The sequence below is a fragment of the Dasypus novemcinctus genome, chromosome 7 (assembly GCF_030445035.2).
Source record: "Dasypus novemcinctus isolate mDasNov1 chromosome 7, mDasNov1.1.hap2, whole genome shotgun sequence".
In the NCBI taxonomy this organism is placed as follows: domain Eukaryota; kingdom Metazoa; phylum Chordata; class Mammalia; order Cingulata; family Dasypodidae; genus Dasypus; species Dasypus novemcinctus.
The window spans coordinates 86,993,102-87,019,814 of NC_080679.1; the positions used below are offsets into that span (position 1 = coordinate 86,993,102).

The 26,713-nt window shown below is 38.4% G+C and overlaps 1 protein-coding gene across 3 annotated transcripts in view; it reads left to right on the forward strand.

The window, feature by feature from the left end:
* Positions 1–26,713, forward strand: part of FAP (fibroblast activation protein alpha) — a 77,378-nt gene that overhangs the window by 45,702 nt on the left and 4,963 nt on the right. For 2 of the 3 annotated variants that reach the window (XM_004464404.5, XM_023590494.3), the window contains 7 exons: positions 901–954; positions 2,614–2,738; positions 6,743–6,790; positions 12,686–12,784; positions 13,267–13,336; positions 14,074–14,268; positions 19,225–19,279. In XM_004464404.5, coding sequence (XP_004464461.2) covers positions 901–954; positions 2,614–2,738; positions 6,743–6,790; positions 12,686–12,784; positions 13,267–13,336; positions 14,074–14,268; positions 19,225–19,279 — 646 coding nt within the window. The remainder of the gene's footprint in view (positions 1–900; positions 955–2,613; positions 2,739–6,742; positions 6,791–12,685; positions 12,785–13,266; positions 13,337–14,073; positions 14,269–19,224; positions 19,280–26,713) is intronic. The other variant, XM_023590495.3, reaches the window with a different exon arrangement.

Genomic DNA, 26,713 nt, shown 5'->3' on the forward strand with positions numbered 1-26,713 from the left:
GCAAGGAAAGGATGAGCAAAATCATGTGAAGATAGTAGAGACATGGAGAAGGATGACAGTTCAGAAGATAAATTTAATATTAGCAATGAGTTGGATTATGTTGCCTTTTCTTTTTACTTGGGAATAACAAGGTTTTTATGATGTGAGGAAAGTAGTACCTGGACCTTGTTTTAAAATCCTGAGAAATTAAAAAATCGGTAAATAAACCCTGGTCACTCCAAACGTTCACACCCTATTATGATCTTCTGGGGATTGGGGAGGGAACAAAAGGATAGATCCTTTGTGATATTCAGATGAACTCAAAGAGGAGTAAAACTATGTCAAAATTGAATTTCCCACTTCATGTCTGGAATAAGACTAGTTAGAACCGAGATCTGGATAAAGAACAAGTTATGCTGTCTTGTGACTTTTTTTGCATCTGGGTATATTAACCTTACCCCTTTGTGTGGTATTCTAGGGTGGATGAGTTTTGCTGATTTTTAGCATCTATCTACTGTCAGGGCTCCTGAAAATAAATTCAAAATGTGTTCAGAGTTACAAACCAAATTAAATGATGTGGTGCACAGAACTCAGTAAACTGTTATTTATGGAAAGGGAAAGGTGTGATATTAATCAACTATCCCAGTTTATTTTGTGGGGTCATTGATTAATGAATCAGAATATAATATACTTAACATAAAAATCAGTATTCAGCATAATTTAATCTTTCTCTGATGATTTGGAAGTGAGAGTACCCAAAATTCAATGTTATGAGCAGTGGTAATTTGTGTACAAACATGCCAGTTAATAAATAGTTTAGAAGGCTGTTGGACTATATTGTTTACTATTATTAGTTTTAATAATAACAGTTCTATCGTCATTTGATCATCATTACTTAATAACTTCTGTATATATTTTCAGGTTTTATTCTAGTAATGAATTTGAAGGCTATCCTGGAAGAAGAAATATCTACAGGTAGTTTATATCAATTCATTCTGGAAATTTCATATATTGATATTTGCATAAAATTATGTCAGAGTTCTCAGAGAACACAGAACTTTTTAAAGAAACTTAAATGTAACAAAAATCATTTATGAATTAAGATGAAATATTCAAAAGATATTATATACTATATCAGCATAAAAATTATACATCCCCAAAATGTTGACCAGTGCAGAATGTTTGTTTTCAAAAGGAAAAACCAAGAAATTCTCTGTAAACTGATACTAATGTGATACTAAACACTTCAACCCAGTACAGAACCAATTGAGGACCTTCAGTCATTAAATCAATGAATTTATTAAGTACCTACTTAGTATCAGGCATTGCAAGTAATGCCAAAATTTGTCACTTTTTTTAACTAGGCATAGGTCTACAATGATTGGAAGTAATTCATCTTCATGATATTAGTGTTTAAATTCAGTCCCACAGACCCCTTGGTGGTTAAAATGGCATCCTCAACACCCCCTTCTGGAAATAAAATGACAGTTTCCATGGTTTGGAGCTGACTATATGCCTGGCACCCTTTTAACTGCTTTCCACACGTAATCTCTTTTAATCCCCAAAACAACTCCATGACGCAGGTGATGTTGGAGGCAGGACTTTCATCTGCACGTGCTGACCTCTGACCCCTTGCTGTAAACTGCCTCCCTAACGTTTCCAAGATCACACCCAAGTATGAACCTGAGCTGTTGGATACAAAGCCCAGAATACTCACTGTAAGAAAGAAAAGAGGAAATTTTCCCTGTCCTCATTCCTCTGTTCCCTCCTGGGTCACGGCCCCTCTCTCTTAGGGAGAACCTCTCTCTGGAGCCAGCAATGTCCTGGGCCACCTTCTGCCATGCCCAGGCAGGGTTGGGGCCACCACAGCAGGAACAAGAGGTGGCCACGAGGGAACCTAGCCAGGCTTTGTGGGGTTCCAACCTTGCCCCGGCCCGGCGTCACACCACACAGGCTCCTTCACATGGGTTCTGATCCTGAGGGTTTCAGGGGAGGCCCAGGCTTTGTGTATTAGAACTCACACACCGGGCCCTGGCGGGGAGAGTGTGGTATCAGTGTGGCAGGTGCAGATTGCCTGGAGTAGGAAGCTTCAGAGGGAGCACTGCCAGAGGAGCTGCCCTGAACCCAAAACCCAGCAGGAAGGAAGGAAAGAAATAGCAGAAACATGGTTTCTTATTTCTGATTTGATTACTACTAATTTCCCCTTCCAGGCATATAAAAAGAAAAAGAACTCTTCCTTGGTGATCTTGCCATATAGTCCTTGTATGTTTTGTCATGGGACAGAAAAAGAGAGATGGGAAGATGCAGAGCTAGGCATTGCAAAGCACTCTGTAAAGAGTAAGAGATCTATGGTTACAGGAAGCGAGTCGCTCGCGCCCAGTCGAGGTGTTTGATTTTTCTCCCACTCGAGGAAAACCACAAAGGGCTTCTCCCTTGAGGTCTGTGCCTACGCACACGAAGACAGATAAAAAATCAGGCTACACTGAAAGACTGTGATTCCCCTTTACTTAAATGATATTGGCAACAGAAAAATAGAGTGGGTTTGATGTCAATATGTAAATTAGTCATTTTACATGGAGTAGTACATTTTGATAAATACAATCTCAAAATTTCAGTTTTATTTTCATTTCCTAGAATTAGCATTGGAAGCTATCCTCCAAGCAAAAAGTGCATTACATGCCATCTAAGGAAAGAAAGGTGCCAATATTACACAGCAAGTTTCAGCGACTATGCCAAGTACTACGCACTTGTCTGCTACGGTAGGTAAGGTACCTGAGCTCAGACACCACTATCCCTTCCGCCATGCTCGCCTCCTCCCCACCGCCATCTGATTCTTAGCTCTAGGGCACTTACTACTTGCAAGGATGTTTATCTGTATTATCTTATCTAATCCTCAGGGAAAATAATGGGGATAAAAGGTAAGAAGGTATTAATATTCCCATTTGGCAGTTGAGGAAAGTGAGAGTCAGTAACTTGCAAAAGGGGACACACTACTGGCAAGTAACGGGGCCAGGAAACGAACACAGGTCTGTTTACTAAATCCCATGCTTTTAACAAGCGTGTTACACAGCACTACAAGGTTGCATGCAAACACTATCTGACAGGTTTGAATGTAGCAGGACCAGAACAATATCCCAAAAGGAAGCATTCTCCGATAAAATGCTTCTGGACTTTGGCCCCATACGCCTGGAGAAACGTCAGACTCCTACAGCCAGGGGAAAGAACGATGGCCTTGAAAACTGAAGTCCCTTGGAAACCAGGGATTCTTTGGACCATAGTGTCAATTAGGATGGAAAATAAACCTTTATCACCCAGTATGTCTTTTCTAAAATTGGAAAACATAGCAATTAATTCATCCACACACAAAAAAGTCATAGGTAATAAAACATACAAAACATTTCCTAGTTAGTCTATATGTACACGGGGTGACTAATATCCATCCAAATTATTTTATCTTATGCATAACATTTGTATCTATATCTTGAATATTTGGCAAGCAATGAAAGAGGCGAGGTTAGGCAATGAGTAGATTGATAACCTATGCAGGGGTCTTAGTAGTTGTAGGGATTTGGAGAACTGACTTGGGAATCTAATTCTTCATTCTCTTTGGCCCCTGCTCTAAGTTAATACTCAAGTTGCGTGGGGTGGGTGGAGACTTGAGGAGAGGGGAAGAGTTACAAAGCGCACACCTCTCTCATGTTTCTGGTGTCAACTCTTTTGTGAGGAAGAGGAGTTAGGGAACAAATGGAATCAACCTGGTTGGGATCTCTGCTCAGTTGCAGAGGACTCCAAGGCTCCTTTTACTCCCCAGAACAAAGGCTGCTCTTTCAAGGCATTTCCTTCAATGCAGTCACTTGGTCCCAGAACCTCAGCCACAGCTCACTTGATTACTTGGAAAGGAATAAGCATTTTGACCCAGATTCTCCCTTGAAGATGGCACAAGATGTCAGTGTGACACACCACTTTGCACAAAAATGTTTGCTCAGTGCCATCTTTGAGATGTTAAGAGATTGTTGGTCATGACTCTATGTGCTGATTGTAGTTAAAGCATTCAAAGGTAAAAATATCCCTCTCAAATGATATGCAACATTGCTTAACCCAAGCTGTGCATTATTCAACATACATTTAAAGCTTAGATGCTGGGCACCTAGTATCATTGAACTAACCGCACTGGATCATCTGTTTATCTCTCCTAGGAAGCAGGCACTGTTAATTTTTAATCTTTATATTTGCAAGACCAAGAAGAATGGCTAAAACATACTAAAGATTCAATGCTTGCTGAATGAACATATGTGCTAGGGAATAGGAAAGCGTTACTGCCTTTTGCAAAGTCTCCCCAAATCTCATTTTATGCAATAGTGACATCAGTGACCTTGCATTTACATACTTGCACATTTTTATTTGCAGGTATTCTATTCTTGTATAATATTTTAGCACTTTTTAAAAGCCACATTTTGTATCACTCTGTCCTCCTAATATCTACTTGAATGTAGATACAGAATCTAAGACCAAGCTCTCCTCAAAAGTTGATGGAAGAGTCCTTTCCTTTCTAGAACTTGAATCGCCTGACTTTTCCACCACTCACTCTTCCTAGGCAGTATGGTAATTTCCCATTTAGCAAAAAATATACTGTGTGGGAAGCACCACATCATCTGGTGTTTTTGAAGCTCCAGTAGAATGAGTCACTGCGCCATCATTGGAAAAACCTTGAAATTTTCCCTTTAGAACTAAGAGTAAAGCCTCATTATATAACCTCAAACTCTCCAGAGGGATGGCGAGTAAATCCCAGATTATAGAATTAAAGCAGATGAAATCATTTTGGTGATGCTATTAGAATAAAAGCAATACAAAGGAGGAATTCCTGGCAAGGCACGCTCCTCTGCTAGGAGAGCACACTCAGGACATTCATGCCGTGAGCAGCCAGTCATTAGTTTGTCTCATGGTTTGGGGAAAAAGATACACCATTTGTCACTACCAGGACTGCACATCCACGAATTTTACACAGAGTGGATGCTAATTGACTAAAGTCTAGATATTTCTACTCATATCTAACTTCCTTACATTCTGGTCAAAAATATAGGTGTGCATCATCCCTTTTTGTTTGTTTGTTTTTTAAATTTTTTTATTTATCTGTGCGTATCCCTTTTAATAACTTTGAAGAAAAACTGACCAAAATTAAGTTCCCCACAATTAAATTCCATAAAAATCCAAGACTTCACAAAATAAAGAATTGTTAGTTTTGGGAAGAGCCTAATAAATAATATCCCTTTGCCTCACTCCCAGGTTTGAGACTGATAAAGTTAGATTGAGGAGTCAATGAGATGGTGATCAAAAGGCTAGCTTTATTACTTGCAAAGGTTCATTGGAATATATGGCTAAGGTGTGTGGCTTCCTGATATTGCACCCCAGAATCAGAATTACTCACACAAACATGGGTACAACTGGACAGCCACAGAGGTCCCAGATGGACTGGCCCTGTCCCACCAAAAGCTCTGAGGGACCAATCAAAAGCATGTTCTCTGCAGGCAAAAAGATGCCAAGAGAAAGGTAGTAGAAGGAGGTACTTATACCCCAGGTCTTCTCCCCGAATTCCCCAAAAAAGTCCATCCTCTGCTTAAGTGGGGCTCAGTGTGCCACTCCCAGCAAGGACACTCCCTCCACCTATAAGGAAGCATTAGGGGTGGCCAAATGAATATCTACCACCAACCTCCATGCTTGTTGCTCTTAGTCCATTGACTACCTGAACAAATGTTTTCTTTGATAGTGTATTTCCAGGGATTATTTTATCTTATGGTTCAAGACAGTTATAGATAATCAGCATTTATTTATATGGTCTCATTAAAAAGGCCTGAATTCCGTGTTGGAACACATAGTAGACACTGGTGTGCTACCCGGATCCCCCACCTTCAGGATGAATCACTCGTTTCCCTGGCTGCTGAGAGTGCTAGTGGCTACCTGCTCACCGTTGGGCCTCCCTCTGGAGACTTCCCTTGTCAGGACACATCCAATGATTTCTCCATGCTGGGGTACAGAAGCTCTAATCTGAACCCACCCTGCTAGCCATCCCTGCTCCAGAGGTCACTGTGGGGTTGGCTGAGCCTCTGCTGTGACCACCGTGGCCCACCTTCTCCCTGTGCCCCATCCTGCCTCCTCTGCCCCCACAGGTGCTCTTCCAGTAGCACTCCCATTAAGGTCTGGCACAAAACAACTCCATCTGGGTCTGTGTCCGGGGACTGTGACATGCCATGGCATATTTGCACAGGAAAAGTTTCTAAATAAATTTATTTCTGCATGTAATAATTGCATCAAATACCATGTTGGATTCTACCCACCAAAATTAACTGAACCTAGAGGCTAGGTTAAAAATACATCCCAGGCACTGGTGAAAATTATGTGATAATAAAGACACAACTATGTCTGCCTCAATACAGCATGATATCTTCTCAGAAGGCCATTTGCCACTGCTGCTTCTGGGATTCATTTGTGTAATTAGATCTGAACTATTTGGGGTCACTCTTGGAAAAGTGGGCAGACAACGTTTATCTCACATCTGTTCTTCGACTGGACTCTGATCATATGTGGAGTTCAAATATAACTTCAGAGATGATGTTAACTTCTCTATGGGAAAAAAAATAGGTGCAGAATTGATAAATGTACTTGAATCTGATACCTGACTAATCACAAATACAACCAGCAGTTCTTATTGAATCCTAGTTAGTTCTTTTTAAAATAAGCCGTGTTTTTGTTTTAATCCTGTACACAGGCCCGGGCCTCCCCATTTCCACCCTGCACGATGGCCGCACTGATCAAGGTACTCTCTCTCTTGCATGCTGTTCTTATCTTCTCTAAAGAAATCTTGAATGTTCTGAGATACTACACTAGAGGCAGCAGGACAATCTCCCCATGCTGACAAAGTACACTCTGATAAGATTCTGTCGTCACCCGACTTATTGTTACACAGACTTGGATATTCTTTGGGTTAAACCTGATGATCTGGAATTTATTAATTATTTGTAGTGAGAACCTGGCATCACACAGAATGAGTTATATCCGAGTTATATCCTATCTTCCCAAATCAGCCTTGGAAAAAGCACAGAAGCTTAGAATTGGAAGGAAACAGGACATTCGGTACAATCTCCCTCCCAAATAAAACTCCTGCTTCTGTTTTTTTTGTATGATCCCAAACTGGAGACAAATTCCAGATATAACTTCTCCAGTTCAGAGCAGAGGGTGACTATCACACTAGCTTTTTTTGTTTTAACAGCTACATCACACTGTTGCCACATATGAAAGCCCCGAAATTTGGGGGCTCTTTCCATTTTCAACTGCTATCAAGGCAGTCCTCCTCCATCCTGTCTTTGTGATATTGGTTCAAAATAGTTCACAGCTCAAAGATGACCGTTTTTGCTCTCAACAGAGTTATCCAAGTGAATAATTGTCTGATACTTTTCCTGCTGGTTCTCCATTATCTTTTGATTTACTATTAAATAATATTATAGGGCTGGAGTTGTTGGAGACCAGAGACAGTGAGAGACAAGCAGATGCTGCTTCCTTCAGCTCTCCTGCTTGCAATTGTCCCTGGACAGCTTTGGTGACAAGTCAGGAGACTGCTTTGGGATTAGTTTGGCTGCCGGCTCAATGCTCAAGTATAGGTGAAAATAAGATAATGAGAAAAAACAGTCAATTCAGGCACTCTGGACAGGGACCTGCATTGTAATAATGGGACTGTGAATGTAGGCTCATGTTGAAGTTACTATTGTTTAACCTTGTGTCTAATAATGAAACCCTTTTAAAACTAACAGCTAGCATTTCTCAACTTGGCTTATCTCAAGCTTCAGTTAGAAAAGTTTGAAAACAATACTACTTTCAAGGTTGTAAGCTTTCATCTTAGTGTAAATCACCATAGATATATGACTTCCATTTCATCATGACTGCAAAATATAGGTGAACTTTCCTTTTTCCATAACACGAATTTCCATTTTTAAAATATTCTTGTTGCAGTCCTGGTAGATATTTCACCCAATACTTAAAAAATAGGTGCTGTGTCCATTTCACTACCATATATATATATTTTTTTTCTAACTCACCAAGTAGAATGCAAATTCTTTTAGAACAGAGTTCCTCAAACTCATCTTACAATGAACTTCACTAATATACTTATTATAAATAGAGATTTTTTCATGCCCACCCTTGGATATTCCAGTTCAGTCAATTTTGATTGGGCCAGGGAATCTGTATTTTTAGTAAATGCTCCAGACATTTTGGGAACTGCTATTTTAGAGTAGATACAGTGTATTCTATTTATTGTTAGTTTTCTCACCTATCTTCCAATGCATTGGGTGCCAGTAATCTTCCTTCAACAGATAATCACTGAGCATCTACCACATTAGGCCAGACACCATGCTGGGTACTAGATCTGCCAGCTCCCGACACAGGCGTGGTAACTGCCCTCAAGGAGAATACAGACCAGTGAGGAAATGAAATGTGTGAACGGGCACTTACAATACAGTGTAGTGAGTACTATAATAGGGGAAATATAGGGAGCATGAAAGCACAAATGGGCTCCTCATCTGGAATTTTCGAGTGAGAAAATGCTTCCTGATGATAGCTATATCAATCCTGAGACTAATGAATATGAAGGAGGGATAGATGCTGTTTGGATGCCCAGTTTGAGTAAATAGTAATGCTTTTTACTTAAAGATGGGACTTGCTGTGGGAAGCACGTTTGGGGGAGATGAATTTTGTTTTGGTTGTTGAATTTGAGGTATGATGGAATATCCAGATGGAACTGTCCTTGAGTTTCATAGTTCTGGAACTGAGTGTCAGAGGATCAGTTTGGACTGAAGATGATCAGGAAGTCATTAGTTTATGACAATGGTCACTAAGCCACGGACATGGATAAGATCAGCAGAGTGGGAAAAATGAGGGTGGAGGGGGTAGTGGAGGGCAAACTTCAGAGTGTGTTGTCATAGAAGGCAGGGGAGCAGAGGGTCTCGAGGAGAAGGGAGTGCTCACTGTGTCAAATGCTGCTCTAAATCTTTGGACTTAGCAAGAGGGAGAATAACATTAGCTTGGCCAGAGCAGTTTGAGGGGAATGGTGGAGATGGAAGTCACATACAATTAAGTGTAAGCGTGCGTACAAGGTCAATAAAAAATGACAGTACTTTCAGTAAGCCTGACTATGGTGAGGAGGGGAGTGGTAGAATGATGACTGGAAGGAACTGAATGAAATTTAATTTAATTATTGAAAGATGATAATTATTTGGGCATGGTTAAATGCTGATGGGAGATATCAGGAAACCAAAAGGGGTTGAAGATAGAGAGGAGGGAGGTTCCTGAAAAGTTAGGAGGGGATGGTGTTCAAATCACACACACCCAGGTGAGGGGATTAATTTCTTGCATTGTGAAGAAGAGAATGAAGAAATTATAAGTGTGACTGTAGAAAAATTTATAGATAATATGAAAAGAAAAGTGAAGTCTTCATTTTCCCTATGAAGGCGGCAAGGGCATGTGCTGAGTTTGAAGAAGTAATATGTGTTCAGAGACTTGATAGGAGCAGATAGTGTTTGAACCAGATGCTGTGGAAGCCCAAAAGAGTTGTTGCTACTTGACTTCAAGGGGCCAGTTGAGGGCTGGTTGCTTTGGGCACTGCAGGTGCTCATTAAAATTAACAAACCATCTGAATGACCTCATTTATCTGCTTTTCTACAGGTCTTCACATAATTTAATTATGAGCAATAAATCATGTTTAATATGATTTAAACAAAAACTACATATACAGTCCACCACTTGATTTCATCATGTTGAAGATTCTACAAATGTATATACAGTATAAACTACATGGCAGGTACTTAGGTATTGAATATGCTGGATACTGAGTACGCCGTGATGCGAGAAAGAAACAAAAAGGTGCTGTCTGAACGGTAGCAGCCCTTGCCAGTTTCCAAGCTCTTAATGTAAAACCATATAGAGAAGCCCAGTTGCTACCCTTCACAACCATAGCCTGGTGAAATTCCATTTCTTCTCCAAGGGGTGGGAAAATTGCCCATTTGCCATCCTGGATGGTAGAAGCATTGGGTAAGCTTTGGAATTAAATTCATCATTTCAGTAAGTCACAAATCAGAAAAGCTCAATAACTAGGAATGAAATGAAGGAGTTAAAGGCACAGCAATGTGACAACACTTGTAGTGTCTCTGACTTTTGGTACCCATGGTAAAAGAAGAAGAGAGAGATTGAGAGAGAGCAGTCATTCTGCTCTACACAGGATTTATTCTCTTTAATCTGTATCAACTGCACACAGAAAATCCACACAAGGAGAATGAAAAGCTGGCTCTAATGTAGTTGGAATTGTGTATTCATTTTGTTTCTTTGGCTTTAACACTAAGATGCCGCAGGTATGTCTTTCCTGGTGCATTATTCAAAGTTAAATTGAAATTTATTATGTATCTTGTATAACTCATATCCAAAACATCTATACTTGTACTAAGATTAAATATAACACATTGTAGAAAAATGCCATAAGTATAGGAAAACTGAGAGTTACGAGGGAAATGGTTTGGCAAATTTAAGGTAGTTACAAGTATTTCTCGAGTTCCCTATTTTCCGGGACCACTTTTTAAAAAGGCACAAAAACAATGGTAAGATACTTGTTTTGCTAGCCACATCTGATGCCTTTTAATTCAGTATGCAAAAGTCTTGTTTTCCTGCAGCAGTCTCCTTGTTGCTTTGAAAACACCCCTTGATGAAAGCTTTCTCAATTCAAAGGGGTGACATCAAGCAGAAATGCCACCTGCTGTAGTTAGTGCCGAGTCTGGTAACAGTCCGTTTGCACCAGTTGGTAATTATGGGATATTTTGGGGGCACACTGAGCTGATGATAACTTGCTACTGGTGAGCTACTATTTGCTTTACTATAAGGCAGGGGTTCTTAACCAGGGGTCTGTGAGCTTGAACTGAAATTCAAAAAATATTATTCTTGTGGGGACGTGTTGGTGCAGGTATGATATATTTATTAAATAGCACACAAGATAGTGTGGACTTAGTAAGGGTTCCGTGGTTTTCACCTGACTGGCACAGGGATCCGTGGAACAAAAAGTTAAAAACCCCTGCTATAAGGCTTTGAAAGATGCTACCATCTGCACTCTGTATTTCTGTGAACTCTTGAATGATGTGTGCCCTCGAATTCAGAATGCTTCTGCCATTGGCATTGCTAATGCAATCTCAAATTGAGTAAACTTTGAGTTGCTTTTTTTTCTTCTTCGTAGGACTCATTATATACTACACTGGGCAAGTCATTCTGTCACCTAATTCTTAAAAGCTGGAGTAAACTCGTTCTCGAGTGTTTCACAACCATGGTCTTCCTTAGGCCCCTGGCGTGGAGATGGCTGAAGCAAGGCCACATGACTTGAAGGATTTTCTTATGTACTTCCTTTTCTAAAACCTGAAGTTGAGGGCATACTTTCTAAAGGTCTAGATCAGAGGTTCTTAACAAGGGATCCTTGAGCTTGAATTGAAATTCAAAAAGATTTTATTCTTGAGGGACGTGTTGGTGCAGGTGTGATATATTTATTAAATAATACACAGTATGGTGAGGACTTAGTAAGGAGCCTGTGGTTTTCACCTGATTGGCAAAGGGGTCCGTGGAACAGAAAAGGTTAAGAACCCCTGGTCTAGACCTTAGCAACACCGCAAAACGAGGTATTTTAACTACAAGGGCAGTAATCATGTTCCCTGCCTTCACAGTTATCACCAAAGCAGGCCTCATCACTTCCATTGTTGAAGACCAACCACATGCCCAAACCTTGGTCTGGGACTTTGCAGGAAAAGAAATCTTTTGTTGGAAATTAAAGAAGAAGAAGAAAAAAAAGGACGTAGGGTATCTTTTACAGCAATCATCATATTTCAGAAGTCAACCAGACCCTCTTATTAAAAAAAAAATGCTACAAACTCCACACATTATATGAGTCTGAGTTCAATATAAAATTTATAAAAAGGTCACTATTGCTAGGAACCTATTTACATATGCTATCAAACTACAGTGTTCAGGAGATTCACGGATTTATTCAGTTTCAGAGATTACAGTGTGAAACATAACTGAGTTCAAGTATAAACAGCACTTTTTAAGAAGATTTTTAAAGGTGAAAGACAGAGATCACAGCATATTTATAACTATATTGAGAGAAAAGATCTGAAGGAATTAGAATATACAGTAATTCAATTATAAAAAACATGTTCTGTATTAATCAAGCACAACAGGAAAAGGTTAAAAATAAACATAGAAATCATAGAAATAATATTTGACTTCAGATATTGGAAATTTTCAAACAAACTTTGCAATTAATTGTGAAATGAATTATTTTAAATTTGAAGGCTCAGCAATACAGATTTTACTTCCACATTTTTTAGTAGATGAAGGAAGAAATGTCACCTATTCAGGCAGGTCACAACTTTAAGTTGGAGATGGGAAAATGTGGTTGCAAACAAGTTGGTATTTCTGCGATTATACTCAAATTGTGTTTCGATACCATAAGGATCAGTTTTGGAGACAATTATTGAAATGTGTTATCCTTCATAAGCTTGGACCTGCTTTAAAAGCTGGATGAAAAGTATGTCCATCAATACAAAAATTGTTAAAAAATCCTTAAACAGTTTCAGTTTCATTTTAAGAAAGGAAATTTGTATTAATTAAAATTAACATTTTTTTAAAGAAATTAAAATCCTGGAAGAAAACAAGGAGTTGGAAAATGCTTTGAAAAACATCCAGATGCCTAAAGAGGAAATTAAGAAAATTGAAGTGGATGAAATTAGTAAGATGTCTAAAAAAGTTATATATATATATATATATACACACACGTATATGCTTACTTTTCTTGCTTTTTAAGAAATATGTAGGGTAAACCTTGCAGTCCACATTCTGAAATATATTACAGAATCTTAATTAAAACAATATACTGTTACAATGTTGAGAGTTTCACTAAAACATCTTTAATGTTTGAGAATAAAATTGATTTTATACTTTTCCATAGCTCTGTTTGAATAATGACATTTTAAAAACAAAGCTCATCTAATTTTAATTTTAGAAGGTATGCCTCTAGAACAAAAACTAACTCAAGATTTATAGTCATTCATAAATTAGACATAAAATATGTAATAAAGATGAATTTAAAACATATTCTTGATTCATAGTGATTTACTGAATATGGATTGATTTTATGATGTATATTATTATTAAAGAAAAAATAATGCCATGAATACTTTGAAATGAAGATTTTCTCCCTTTTTTTCAAAGCTTTATGGTACAAGATGATTCTTCCTCCTCAATTTGACAGATCAAAGAAGTATCCCCTGCTAATTCAAGTGTATGTAATATTTTCTTTAGTGTAAAAACTATTTACTGAAAATATGTTGGATGAAATACACATTTATGAGATAGAATGAGCCATTCTCCTTGGTAACAGTTCATATGGGTGCTGTTTTTATGTATTCCTCAACTAATCAGAGTAAATAAAATATGGCTATTTAAAATAGATTGAGGAAGTTTTGAGATTTTAGATGGACTTGCTTGCATTTGCTGTGTTAAATATCCTTTGTATGGCAAATTGCCGAATGTGTCAGAATACCTTTGAGATTAAGAAATTGCAGCCAAAAAAAAATTGTAAATCATCTTAACATCTTATGTAATTGAGTTAGAAATGAAATAAAGGAATGGAATACATTTAGTGGAATCACACCCAAAATCAGTGCTGACCTATACACAATTTGCTTAAAACACCATGCATTTTTTTAGTATATCTTATGTCTGCTTTTAGCAAGTGGCAGGTGGCAGAAATGACGAAAAACCCACACATATTCCTTGAAATGCCAACCCTAGATGTATCCGTTTTGGGGAATAGAAGAGGCTGTGTCCCAAAACAACTTCCTTGTAGCAAACCTGTGGGAAAAGCCTGGTCCTTTCTTGATTTTGAGCCAGTTCTAATGCCATCGTTATTGAAATTTTATCACACAAATATACTAGGAATAATTAGAGGCAATGCTTGTCCATGATAGGAAGTTAAGTGTTATAAAGGTACTAGAGATTCTTTTTTTTCTTCTTTAGGTACGGTGGTCCCTGCAGTCAGAGCGTAAGGTCTGTATTTGCCGTTAGTTGGATATCCTATCTGGCAAGTAAGGAAGGGATGGTCATTGCCTTAGTGGATGGCCGAGGAACAGCTTTCCAAGGTGACAAACTCCTCTATGCCGTGTATCGAAAGCTGGGCACTTATGAAGTTGAAGACCAGATTACAGCTGTCAGGTGAGCACCTTCTCATACAAACTGTAGTAGACACGCAACAAGTGTCATAAATCACTTTTGGGTTTCTCCATTCTTAATTACTAAATTCTTTTTGTCGATTTTTCTAAACTTGATCTAAAATGATCATTAATATTAAAGAGATATTTTTGCCCAATGTGAGAAAAATTATTTATGGAAAAGAGCCAATAATTTTATAAAAACATGATTTATAGTGATAAATGAGAAATGCCCTCTTTGGATGTGTCCTTTGATTTATTATGATGGCTGACAATTGGCAGAAAAGGTTAGAACAATTTGTATAACTCTAGAACTGATCTGCAGTAAATCGAAACATTGGAAATTGATCGAGCATTGTGGATTCTGTCACATAAATTTAGAAATAACTCACGATTTCCTAACTACATATATTGGGTGTTAGGCACTCATTTGTGGTTATACTACTAGCTGTCAAGTTCAGCTACCTTTTTTTTTTTTTGGTACCAGGACCAGGAATTGAACCTGGGACCTCGTATGTGGGAAGCCAGAGCTCAACCACTGAGCCACATTGGTTCCCCTGATTTGTTTTTTTCATTTGTTTTGCTTGTTGATTGTTTTTTTTGTTTCTTGTTTGTTTTTGAGAGGCACTGGCAACCTAACCTGGGACCGCTCATTTGGGAGGTGGTCACTCAACCACTTGAGTCACATCCATTCCCCTCAGTTACCTATTTTAATTTAACAAAATAATATCCACATTTTACATATTAGAAAGTATATTAGTAAAATATTTAGAGGAAAGACATATTCATATTCTGAGTTCTTTCTTCCCACCTACATTCTCAACCACAATTTATGGCTTGATCATCTTTTCCTGAAGCAAAAAAAATCTAAATTGTTACTTGGAATTATGGCTCAGGTTCCCTCTGTATATTTCTCTGTAGTTGTTAGGTTTCTGTTAGTATAATAAAAGCAACTGAAGTTAGAGAATAGTAGTTCATAATCCGAAAAGTAGCATAGGCTTAATTGCACTCTCAGTCAATGGATGTAAATATGTGAATATCAGCTAAAAATCACAACACTGTTTTACAGAAGAGAAGAGCAACTTAGAAAATTCATTAGTACATTTCTCCTATCACCTTAATGCCATTAATAGTTATTAATTTCAATGCAACATACACACCACAGATTGCATTTACCAGCTAGGAACCAGGCCCAGATGACGCTTTTCTGTATTTTTGTAGCTCATCAAAGCAGAGGAGTTTATACTAAAAAGTATTTATTTTTTAAAGAAGAAAATTAATCATAACACATATTTGCAGATTTTTCTTCCATTTTCTGAAGTCATACATACACAATTACACAATGAATAGTCAATTAAAACAAAGAACTACTATTTGAGTAAAATCTGACAAACTGATAAGTATGTTATTAAATGGCACTGCAATCTGTAGCCATCATCCACTCCTAACTTCTGGAGACTCCATCCTTCTTATTGATTCAGACTTTTGGCCCTCCCACTGTAGCATTTTTGGGGGAAGCTTCTGTTTGACAGAAAAACATAAGAGGTTGCTAAAAGAAAAACTCCACTGAAAAAGCAGTTTATCATAAAAGACAGTGATATGCCTTAATGATAATATTAGCACAATTGTCAGATTACAGGCTTAATTCTTTAAGGGTTTTTTTTTAGCACTGTAGTTCACATATATTTGTATTTATTACATGCAGTAAGCATCAAGGCTATGTAATCCTGGGACTACATGAAAACACATAGATGAAAATCATGGCCTCATTTGTAATTCCATTAGATCCAAAGCTGATAGAACTAAAAAGTGATTTCTTTTGATGTTGGTAAAAAAAAAAATAGTCATCATCACCATCACAACCTGCCACCACCACCAATTGTCATTATATTTTCATGTATTTATTTAGCACCACAAATGCAGCATCAAATTTAAGAAAAAGAATATCTCAAGAAACAGGATAGATTCTTAAAGTGTTCCTTGGATGGAATGAAGTTTTACACCTGAACTCTATGTTCAGGTCTTAATGAAAATTGCTATTTCTGATGTTCAACATACCGCACACGAAGCTACAAATTCTATCGATTCTCACAGTAACACTAAGTTTTTGGCATTTGGAATTGAAGATGGGCAAGAGGTCGTAATTGGCTTTCTCTACTTTTCTGAGCCATTTTAAGGATAGACTCTGAAGAAAGTCTTCAGAGAGGGCAGGTAAATATCCACTCATTTACTCAGTCATTCAGCTACAGGTCAAACACGAATATATGCTATTACTGTGCACTATATAAATCGTTCAATTTACAATCTCTGCTTTCAGTGCATTCACATACTGGTAAAAGTGGATAAGCCACCTGCCCGCTGAGGGACAGCATTTCTGTTAGATGAAACTCTTCATAAATACATCATAGTGAAAACAGGGCAGCTGCAGGACATTTTGTGTAAAGGACAAATGCAGCAGTAGAGATGGAAGTAGGGGCTGACCTTGGCTTTGCTTGACACCAATATTCTGCAAAAATGAAAAAGAAGGCTGGAAACCTGATACTTTGAGAAAAAGGATAGACTTATAATAATAATCCTGGGAATGCTTCAACCACATGTCTCCCAAAGAAGCATTTTAGGAACCAGATAGCAAATGCCTAACCTGAGGAATTGGGATTGTAATCCCTCTATTGCAGCCCTCAAATTTCCCCCCAAAGAATGAAATTTGTCCCCTTAAATCTCCTGTAAAATGCAATCTGTCTAAATGTTCTACATACCACAAGAAAATCAAATATATATTCAGAAACAACAGTAGCTACTACCTAGGACCAAAATAAATAGATTCAAAGCCAAGCAGGAAAAAAGAAGCCATACAACCTCCCAACTTTTGTCTCTCCAAAGAGAATGTGTCAGAGTTGATGCTTGTGAGACCAAATTAAAAATGAAATGGCAACCTGCTTTCTTCAGACTTCTCTGCAAAATTCTGGGATCCAAAATACTCCAATCCTCTATTTGGGAGTATCATAGGCATTTTTGACACTCCCATAATTTTGAAATTTTATGTAACTAGACCGTTAGTAGTAGGGAAGAATTATATGAGTCAATAGCATAACATACTATTTTAAATTCTGTTATAGATTTGGAAGATTTCTAAAATAGAATTATAATTCACCATTAGGATTCCAAATTGACCTCAGCCTAGGGCCATTTATATGAGAAAAGTTAGGAAGTTTAGTTCACCCTCCAAAATTAGAAAAGCACCCTTTTCATTCGTTACTAATGTTTTGTTGATTTAACTACATTATCAACACTATTTCTGATAACCTTTCTGGAAGCTCTTCAGAATTTGGAGGTGAATTTTATAGAGGCTTCTTGATCTCAAAGTGCTTGGATTATCTAGCTAACCTTTAACCTAGTCCTGCCACATTAAGTGTTAATGTTTCATTTCCATGTTAACTATTGCAGTATCATTTCCTGTAAATGTCATCCTTTTAGAATAAACGTAGGAAGGGAGCTGTTAAGAATTTCCTGGTCCCATGTATCACCGGTTATTTGCTTTTTTACCCTAGATACAAGGCGGCGTGATTGCTAGCTTCTGGGAAATCATAAAATCATGATTGATTTTATGGCTCAGAACAATCTTCAAGCATTAGTGACAAGTTTTTTGCTTTTTGTTTTTGACAAGAAGAGTGCACCTTCTCTTCTTTCATTTGGCTTTGAAGCTTGTGGAGCAATCACTTAAGTGCAACAACTTGCTGCACACTTTTTCTGGTTTGCTATGAGCAGCATCTGTGCAGGTAGCAACTTTCCCTTTGCTACTGCATTTCTTATCTGTAGACGTCTCAGTGTCCCTCAGAAGCAGTGTTTGGTAAGCTGTGACTCATGGGACCTCTTCCAATCTGCTGGTCCTGGGCACTTGCCCAACTCCACTGTGCATCTGAAACATGCACATTGAATCAATGCAACAAGCAAAATGGTTGCTGTGAGATCCCTGTAAGAAACTCCATTATAAAACTAATGAAAGTCACTCAGTCCTATTTCCAGAGAATAATGAGAAAGGCCATTAGTAATAATGGAAGACGACCAAAAAAAAGCAGTGATTGTCTGGGACCTCATGTCTCACTTTGGTCTCCCATTCCTCCCACCATTACTGTGACTTCTACAATGGCTCGTCCAGGTTGCATCTTCTACCACTGTTTCCGTGGCTCTGAGACTTGCTTCAATTTTTATTGCAACATCCCCAAAGTAGCTATTGCTCCAGAATAACCCTCTGGGTCATGGTATAATATTAGCCTGAAACAGTTTTTTTTTTGGTACCAGTTTTACAAAATTGTGTTCCCTGAGGGTTTCCCATGACGTTTTAAAGGTTGCCCTTCAGCATGGACCCTTGCTCCTAAGGAAAGATTTATTTTTAAAGAAAATTTGCTAATGGAGGCTATTCTATGGTGGAGCTAAAATGATTCATTTCCATTTCCTAAAAGATATGTATAATAGTCTATACTGTGCTGAATTGAGGGTGCCTAAGTATAAAATGGGAGAGAGATGGGTATTTTCCTCAAGTGATGAAAAATGCACATTGTAAGCTAAGCAAGCAAGGTAATATGAAACTAACGAAGTTTAAAACAGCTACAAGGAAAACTTTCCTTCCAAAAGCTGGGAATTTGGGGATTTGGTTCTAGCCATGGTGCTGCCACTTCTTGTGTTACTGTGAGCTAGTTTCTTTACCTCTACAAGTCTCAGCTAATTCACATAGTGCCCTGATTTACCACCCTGAAAGTACTGAGAGATGAATGTACAATTGTATCTAAGAGGAAGCATGATAATACTCTCAATTATTTGTAAATGTAGCCTTATTATGCATGTGTTTAAACAAAGAAAACCTGCGTTTCTATTAAATCTTTGGATTAAATATGCTTGTGTAATAAAGTAAATGTCATGTGTACACATTTAAAATTCTAAAAATTTGTTTCTTTTACTTTAGAAAATTCATAGAAATGGGTTTCATTGATGAAAAAAGAATAGCCATATGGGGCTGGGTGAGTTGTTTTATATTTTGTATGCCTGTTATTCAGTTCAGCAATCATCATTTTCCAAAGTGTTCGCTTATAAGGTTTCTCATGAAATGTTAATGTTGCAACATAATTTAATCTGTCAATGGAAACAGTCAATTTGGATAATTTGGGCTTCAAAGTGGTGGATTTAAGCATTTGTTCCTTTTTTCAGTGATTCAGCTTCTTCCTGGTATAGCAAATTAACTCCTAATTGGCACATTTTTACTTAATTTTTCAGTAATAGACTATAGCATATTTAACTGTACCATACTATATCCATCATCAAATTAGAGAGGCAAAATATATACCTTTTGTTTTATATTTCATTTTTTTATCTTTTTAAAAAAATATATACATAGATGACACAAAATGTTACATTGAAAAATACAAGAGGTCCTGTATTAGTCAGGGTTCTCTAGGGAAAGAATCAACAAGAGATATCTGTCAATAGTATACAATCATATAAGAGTCTCTCATGTAGCCATGGGATGCACAAGTCCAGGTTCCACAGGCAAGCTGCAACCAGGGGCTCTTATGAAAGTCCAATGAAGGTTCTTGATGAGTTCTGGGAGATGTTGGCTGTCCAAAGATGAGCTGGGAAATTCTCTCTCAACACGGGAATCACCTCCCCTTTTAAGGCATTCAACTGATTGGATTAAGTGTCACTCACTGCTGATGGCAATCTCCCTGACTGATGTAATTGTAATCAGCTATCTATGATTTACCACTGCAGTAAAGTCAATGGTGACTAAAGTGCATAAATGCCCTTGTATTACAGTTAGCCCAGTGCTTGCTTGACCAAACAACTGGACACGATTACCTGGCCGAGTTGACACCAAAGTCAAACCATCACAGGTCCCGATATACCCCCACTCCCCACATACCCCCACTCCCCACCCCCCCACTCCCACTCCTCCCACATCAACAACCTCTCTCATCAGTGTGGCACATTCATTGCATTTGGTGAATATATTTTGGAACACTGCTATGCAGCATGGATTATAGTTTACATTATAGTTTACACTCTCTCCCAGTCTATTCAGTGGGTTATGGCAGTATATATAATGTCCTGCATCTGTCCCTGCAGTATCATTCAGGACAATTCCAAGTCCCGAAAATGCCCCCTTATCACACTTCTTCTAACCTCTCTCCCCTGCCCTCAGCAACTCCCATGGCCACGGTCTCCACATCAATGATACAGTTTCTCCCATTGCTAGAGTCACAATAATTCTGTAGTAGAAAACGACTATTTTTATGAAAAGCTTAGCTAAAGTTTGAAATTAGAGGAACTTTTAGAATATAAATTCCCTAGCACCTAGGCTAGCCCAATAATTTCTTGGATGTTTGAAACTTTATGCTGGCAATCAGATTCTTTAACCAGACTTAATTTCAATTTGTGCTAACTGGAGAGAAGTATTATTAAGTTTCCTAGTTAGAGGTCATGGGGAAAATTTCCCATGTTTGAGGAGTCATGTGGATTTTGAAAATGCATATTAAAAGGAAGTGGCAGAACATATCAGTCATGGGCAATGAGGTCAGTGGAAAGTTTAGAGAAAGACTGGAAAGAGTTAGATTTGCCCATTATAAATTATGATAATTACTCTTCAAAGAAGATTTTATATTTCACTTTTTGGTCTGAATTTGTACATTTGCAAGTCAATTTGCAGCCGTTTGTGCTTGGTTTGTTTTTCTTGGCTGTTTTCTCTGAGAGCGGCCTGCACAAGATGGAGGGAATGAAACCCAATATTCAAGGGATCTGCAGGCTTCAGCCCAACTCTCAGCTCAGTGACCAGATGAAGAGCTGTTGCGAATTGGGGAAAAGTTGTTATTTAAGCCATTTGGTCCTTCTTAAAACTTTCAAATGTTAAATATCTAAACAGAATGGAATTCAAATGGGTGGAAATAAGTGAAATATTTTTATAGTGAACTATTTCAGAAAAGAACTTTCCTACAATCCATTTCTATGAAATGTCCTAAAGTAAATCCTTGAATGGTTCAAATTTCAAGTTGAATACTTACATACAATCAGTAGCCTTTCTTTTAGAGTTACATTTTACTTCTACTGCAGGCTCTGGAATAATCATAAAGTAGAATTTTTTATTTCATTTTTGGAACATTCTAGATATTAGTTTGGTAGAAAGCCATTTACATGGGATAATTTAAGGAACCCCCTGATCACCCCAAAATACCTCCCATACCAGTCTGAAATTCTTCAATAAGAGATTTTTACCACCTATAATTATTCAAATGCCTCTGGTATAGATAGCATGTTAAGCCTCCTTCATTGTTATTTTTCAGCATGGCACAGATTGTGAGGTAGATCCTATGAGTGTATGTCAGAAAAGAAAGTAATAAGTGTGCTGCCAATGGGCCAAGACCTGAGCAGTCCCCAGATCAGCTGGAGGTACCAGAAGATGGAAAAATATTTCAAACCACACTGTTTATATTGGGTCTTTGGGTTTAATATCAATCCATATTTATTAACCCATCTGCTGGATCATTCATTTACTCACTCTTTCATTCATATAGTAAATATATATTGGATTTCAACTAGGTCTTTTTTTTTTTTTTTTTTAAGATACATAGATCACACAAAATCAACTAGATCTTGTGCTAGATTCTTTAGGGGATTTAAAGATGGGTAAGATATAGTGCTGGACCTCACGGGGAAAAGACAGATAGCAAAAACAAACAGACCAAAAAAAAAAAAAAATGCTCAGCAATGTTTTAGGTGCTAAGATAGATGTAACTTGCTGTGGTGAATACCAGGGAGAAGAGCGGTTAATTCTGTTTGGGGAAGTTAAGGGAGGATTCAGAAATGAGGTAACATTTGAGCTCGGTGAAGATTAGCTCTGAGGCATTCCAGGCAGAGTAAAGACCACGCTGACCACATCCTGAAGTAGCCAAAAGCATTGCCTATGTAGGAAACTCTTGAGTTGGTCAGGAATGCCTAAAACTGCAGAAATCCCAACCATATTATGAGGAAAGTGCAGAAAAAGTCTGGAGAGGTAGGTAGGAGACAGATAACAGAAGGCTTTTGAGGCCACATAAAAGAGAGTGCACTTCATCCATGGCTTTGTGACACCTTTCTCTTCTCATTCTATTTACCTATGATCATTACACTATCCACCACCACCTCCCACCTCTTCTTCCATTCTTTCTTTTAAAACAATATTTTCCTGCATTTGGCCTGACCCTCACTGCTCTGCCCTTCCTGGGCAAATGTATGTGGTTTCAAAGTGAAGACTGTCAGATGCCTGTCACTAGCCCCCACCTCTCTTCTGAGCTCCGTATTTCAAATGTCTGCTGGTCATCTCTCCCAAATGTCTTACAAACCCGGAGCTAAGCAATTGCTCATCTTCCCTAAGAGCCTCACCCCACATCTAGTTACCCAAATCAGAAAACAGCGCTATTTTCAACTTCCCCCTCTGACTCCAACATTCCTTTGGTTAGTAAGTTCTGTCAATTCTACCTTCAAATATCTAAATCTGTTCTTTTCTCATCACTCCGATTGGCATTGCCTTCATTTGGAATTAAACCACAGCTTCTTAAACTTTAGTTTGCTTAAGAATCACCTGGACAGTTTGTTAAAACACAGCTTCCAGGGCCCCACCATCAGAGATTCTGAATACTGAGAGTCTGCAAGTCTAACAAGATCCCAGGTAATACTGATTCTTTCTGTTTTATGAACCATAGTTTTGGCAGCCTCTTACCTGGTCTCCCTACACTAGATTAACAAGCTCCAATGTTGGTAATGAACAATCCCTACTATGTTGCTTTTCTGCTTATCTATTTTCTAGGGCTCCACATTGCCCTCAAGATAAAGTCCAAACACATTTCCTTGCATGCAAGGCCCTTGGCAATCTGACCCCGACCCATAATTCCAGTCTTCTCTCTCTCCATTTCTCCCCATGTCTTAGGAAAAACTTGAGCCATGTGCTCTCTTGTTCCCAGGTTTTTATACATGAGGATCTCTGCACCTGTAATATCCATTCTCTTTTTCCATTTCCTGCCTCTTCCCCCACTCAAAAATGGAAAACTACTTGTTCTTTAAGACCTGACTCAGATATCACTTTCTTTGTGCTCCAATAGCTCATTATCTGGCTCTCATAGGGATTATCATCATTTATCTTATCTGTTGGTTTTTCCCAGAAGAATGTAAATTCATCAAAGGAATGGACTGCATCATTTTTTAGCTTTGTTTCTCAAATTTTTAGTGCAAAACTTGGCCACATCAGGCATCTATGATGTTGTTTTAAGTGTCAATATTTACCCCACATGTGCCCCATCAACCCCAGGATATTTTTCAGGAAAAAGTTCTGTGGTCCAACAAGTTTGATAAATCCTGCCTTCTATGTGACAGTGTACATAGGCTCTCAGAAGGTCTAGCAAAGAAACCTACTAAATGTTAACATAGTACTACCAAAAAGTGTGACTCCACAATGCTTAACCCCTCCTCCACCCAAAAACACACATTAAAAATATTTTCTATGAATATCTCTTTGAGAAGTGCTGTTGAAGGCAATAGGGAGCAGTTTTAGTGTCTTGGAAAAATAATCTGGCCACAGAGTAGAGTGTGGACCCATGGGGGGGGGAATGGACAGGGCCAAGTGGTGAGGGGAGAGAGGTAGTAACTGGAAACAAATAGCAAAGGACCAAATTTAGGCAGTGAAGTAGGAGCAGGGAAGAGCTCTGAGCGCCCTTTTACAGTGTAATAATAGGATGGCATTGAGAATGGCCATGAGAGTTATTCTGCTGTTATTAAGATCCAAATCAGGGAAGTACGTTATACATATTAGGCACTTTAGTGGTCCCAGAAACAGACTATCCCTAACCAGACAGACTTTCCTGGAGTCAACTGGTCGATAAAAGGCAACACCTACATTTCCCTCCATTATCCAGATCCAAAAAAAAGGGAGAAGGCATTTTTTATCTCCCCTTTTGTTTTGCCAAACTGAAAGTCTAGCAATACTGTTTTTAGCTGCTTTTTAAATAGCCACTATGCACCTCGAAGTGTGCCTAAGGAATATGTTTATGACAATGGTACTTAACCGGGAATTATTTTGCTACCCCACCCCAGGGGAAACTTAGTGATGTCTAGAGACGTTTTTGGTTGTGGCAAGTGGGAGGAGGGATGCTACGGGATCTACCGTGGGGAGGCCAGGGATACCGTTAAGCATCTTAGCGTGCATAGGACAGCCCCTACAACACGTATCTGACTGCAAATGTCCATATGCTGAGGTTGAGAAACCCTGTTTTATGCAATGAGGAATTGAAGCAATTATTCTGACAATTATTAGAGTAACAGTCTCATTTATGGGTTTTGCTTTGTTAATATAGGCCTAGCCAGGTGGTGTTGAATAAGCATTAGTTTGTGATTTGATCTTAGTTTCTTTCTCTTCCAGTGACTAATTATAAGCAATTTGAATTGCTATGCATGATCAACAATGTAAAAGTAGGACAAATGCACCTCTAGTGAGACTATATTAGACTCAGAACTTAAAGTTTCCAATGAGAGGTTGCCCTAGTGTAGGGATATAAAGGAAAGAGCATGGATTTCAGAATCAGGCTTCCTGGGCTTTGAGTCGCAGCTCTGTGGCATACTGATTCCATAACCACTGCCAGTTCACTCTGAACCTCTGAAATTTCATTGTGAAATGTAGTTGGATGCATTAATAGGGAAGTCATATATTCAACAGATATTTGTATCATTCCTACTCTGTGTCAGGCTCCTTTCTAAGTCCTGGGGACATATCAGTTAAGACGACAGTCAAAAATCTCTACCCTAATGGAGTTGGAAATGAATAGGAGAGGAGAAAGACAATAAGTAAGATAAATAAGTAAAATAAATAGAATGTGAAATGATGGTAAGTGCTATAGGTGGGGAACAAGAAAGGGGGCTGTGGCAATTTTAAATCTGAAGGCAGGAGAGGCTCTCCTGAGAAGTGAAATCTGATCTGAGATTTGAAGAGATGAGGAAGCCGGGCATGTGGACATCTGGCGAAAAAGCATTCCCGCCAGAGGAGCACAGCATTTGCAGAAGTCCTGAGGTTAGATCATGCTTGGAGAGTTCAAAGAACATCAAAAGAGCCACCTGAGCAAGGGGCAGAGGCGAGATGGGGAGGTGTGAGGCAGGAGGGGGGAGGCAGTCTGGAACGCTGAAGACCACTGCAGTAACGTCAGCCATACAAATGGTTAAATTGCCTGCAGGTGAAATGTTCCAGTGCGCATTTTGGCTCACAGAAGAGTGTGCCATAATACCTCCCTCAAAATTCTGTGCCCTTTTAAGAATGTTTTTAAAGACATCTTTCATTTATACAAAATGGCAAGGCGTCTAAGTGCAAAGGACAAGATTCTAGAATTCTCATGGCCAATCTGCTCCGTGGGTTCTTTTCTCACGGCACACTCCCACTCTGCCTGGGAGTCCCGCCCATGGGGTTGCAGAGAAAAGTCAACTTAGTTTTTCTTTTCTCTTGTCATTTCTACAATAGGAATAGCTTTTCCAAGCTGCCTGAGAATTTAAAGTTCACTTTCTTTTGTTCTACCACTACAGTAGCTTTTGCTCTTCTTCCCAGAGACAATTAATATTTATTCTGAAATTTTTATTTAAATATAGTGCTGTCATCTGATCAATGAGTAAATAGAGATTAATAATTCCTAAGATTCTGAAGAGAAATGTTCAAAGACCTTTTTACTATATGCAGATGTTTTCAGTTGCAAATCACATTTCATTCTGTTTCCCGCTCTTGGGCACAAGGAAAAAGCAGGACTTGGTATTGTTATTTGCAGTGAACGCACTTTTCCAATGAAAACATACATAATGAGATATTTTCTAAAGGACTCAGATGTTCTCTACTCTCACTGAAGCCTAAAATTAAGAAGGAAGGAAAAACCTTCCATATCAGTAACAGATCTTCCTAACCTACTAGTCAGAACAAAGTATTTTTGTATTTTTAATCTTTGAACCTGATTGGAAATTCTCCCTTACTAAAATGATTTTCAGACACAAATGTTACATCTGTTTTTTAAAAAATATTTTCCCCTGTTAAAACATGTTTTAGTTCTTCTCTCAAATTATAATATAAAGAGGCCATGGTAAAATGGGAGCTGCCTCTTTGATTCTGTGTTTCGAAGACAGGAGTCTTCAAAAAACTTACCCTTAGCTGAAAATATTGAATGGTAAATTAGAAAGTTCTTTGATTAACTATTCAATTCAGCAAGATTGTTTAGCCTCTCCCATTCTACCAGAAAAATGTATTTCATAAAGAGTAGACATCTGCCACTGGCCTGCCTCTATCCCCATCTCTCTCTCTCTCTCTCTCTCTCTCTCTCTCTCTCTCTCTTCCTTTCTCCATACCTCTCCCTCTCTCTCTCCATCTCTCTCTTTCTCACTCTATCTCACACTCTTTATCCCTCTCT